Genomic DNA, 1,997 nt, shown 5'->3' on the forward strand with positions numbered 1-1,997 from the left:
TTTGGTGGTACCGCCCCATTAAGTTCTCCAAGGATCAGGTCCTATTGGATACCACCCGCCTGTATTACTACTTCTTCCAGAAAAATCCCAACATGATTCTCAAACGTAAGTGTGTAAGCTACAACAATTCTAAAGCAGAGTCTATTTGATAAAGTCTTTCAGTAATTGGATAATATTTCTTTTTAAAGAGAAGTTAAATCTTGCCAAAGAGACACATGAAGTTCTTTATAGATGAAGTCATTCACATGCCTTATGAATTAATTGATTGCCATACTCCAAAAGAAATTCATCTTTGATGAAAAAACTTTCTCTGTTCGAAGAGAGCCCTGACTATTACAATGTATTTCATGTCATCTTTGTTGTCTTTTTGTTGATCAGGAGTGATCATGGTGTTGGCTGGGTCGTTTGAATTTGACAAGTTCCACAATGCTAAGATTGTGGAGAGACCTAGTGACAATGAAGAAGTCCCTATGGTAAGATGATGATGATTGGGATAGTGATGGTCTTGTTATTGATGATGATGATGATGATGATTCATCCAACTTATTGCTAAATAAATTGTTACAATGTGGGGTCATGTAGAGGATAATAAAATAGTGATGAAATAAGACTATTCTTGCAGTATTGAATAATGATATAAATATATATATATATATATATATATATATATATATATATATATATATATATATATATATATATATATATATATATACACACACACACACACCAAACAACTTATAAAGAAATTAAAACTAATAGATTCACTATTTCAATGGTGATGATTACCGCAATTATGATGTTGACAAAATAAATCATTATTACTTATGCAGCTGATCAAACACCTGCCTAACCTGGATGAGAAGAACAAGGAGAAGCCACTTTGTTACCCGTACAGCGTCAAGGCCCGGGCCCTGCTCCACGCCCACTTCCAGAGGCTTGACCTACCCCCAGACACCCTGGCTATTGGTAGGTGGACCCAGAAAGTTCTGACTCTTACATTGTCAGGAAACTATAGCAAGTCTTGCATAAGCTTACTGACTGTGGATCAAATTTTCAAGTTTTTCCTGTTCTTGTAAGCAATTCATGCTCTATAGTGATTAGCTTCTTCACACTATCAAAGAGGATATCTTTTTATAACATGATCGTAATTTTAATGCCTCGAAAACTACAGTTTTGTTTCCTCATTTGTGAATTATAATTAACAAATATTTAAAGAAATGAGAAAAGTTAGTTAAGTTGGCCCACAGTCTGCGTTTTTCTGAGACTGACCATGGTTGTCTGATGATGGTCTCCTATACAAAGTCTTCTGCACAGTACTGTTATTTATTAATGTATTTATACAAAATTAAGATGTTATCTGGGATGCAGCTGTAGTTTTTGAAAAAGAAATGTACTATGTTTTGCAAGACAACATATGTTGTATTTATTTCATTTGCAAAAATGTTCTTACCAAATGAACATGCATTAAACTTTCTGTTAATTTTTCTAGACCAAGAGTACATTGTGAAGAAGTGTCCCTACTTGGTAAATGAGATGATCAACGTCATTGCACAGCTGGTGGCCGGAGCTCACAGAAACGGTAGTTATCCCTCTTCTTTTACAATCCCTAATATTTAAGATCTACTGTTTCACAGAAGACCACAGCACATTTTATTAATTCTTTTTATTGAGACATTGATTGAATTTCCAATAGAAAGACTGTATTGTTTCTGTTCAATTTCTTTCTATTTTCACTTTTATAAAATGTTTTCTTACATTTTCTTTTGTTTAAGAAAATATTCATAGGTGCATTGATTTTTGTTGTTTAAATTTTCAGGGGTGGTTTAGAGTGACAAAACAATGAATATACATCTTTAAAATTGATTTTTACGAGAAAGGGTATATGCTCATTGTCTGTCTCTTCTACTTTCCTCCATCAGCATTAATTGAGTTTTTGAAATTTTAAAAAAAATTAATGATAATGATTTTATCTGTCAAATTCTTGATTTGATAAG

General features: G+C 32.8%; 1 protein-coding gene across 1 annotated transcript; it reads left to right on the forward strand.

Annotated features, from left to right (window-relative positions):
* The first annotated feature begins 384 nt into the window (after positions 1 to 384).
* LOC128169801 (translocation protein SEC63 homolog) lies at positions 385 to 1,908 on the forward strand. The gene is made up of 3 exons (XM_052835870.1): positions 385 to 473; positions 834 to 969; positions 1,493 to 1,908. Exons 1-3 carry the CDS (start codon positions 387 to 389, stop codon positions 1,618 to 1,620), a joined length of 351 nt encoding a protein of 116 aa, XP_052691830.1. The 5' UTR covers positions 385 to 386; the 3' UTR covers positions 1,621 to 1,908.
* Positions 1,909 to 1,997: the final 89 nt, after the last annotated feature.

This window comes from Crassostrea angulata, unplaced genomic scaffold (genome assembly GCF_025612915.1).
Source record: "Crassostrea angulata isolate pt1a10 unplaced genomic scaffold, ASM2561291v2 HiC_scaffold_216, whole genome shotgun sequence".
Classification (NCBI taxonomy): domain Eukaryota; kingdom Metazoa; phylum Mollusca; class Bivalvia; order Ostreida; family Ostreidae; genus Magallana; species Magallana angulata.

What these genes read in the sequence shown, in the direction of transcription:
- LOC128169801 (XM_052835870.1), top strand. Translation starts at nt 387, where the DNA reads ATGGTGTTGGCTGGGTCGTTTGAATTTGACAAGTTCCACAATGCTAAG. An exon ending in ACAATGAAGAAGTCCCTATG is followed by an intron (nt 474 to 833) that starts GTAAGATGATGA and finishes TTACTTATGCAG; the next exon opens with CTGATCAAACACCTGCCTAA. An exon ending in CCCAGACACCCTGGCTATTG is followed by an intron (nt 970 to 1,492) that starts GTAGGTGGACCC and finishes TAATTTTTCTAG; the next exon opens with ACCAAGAGTACATTGTGAAG.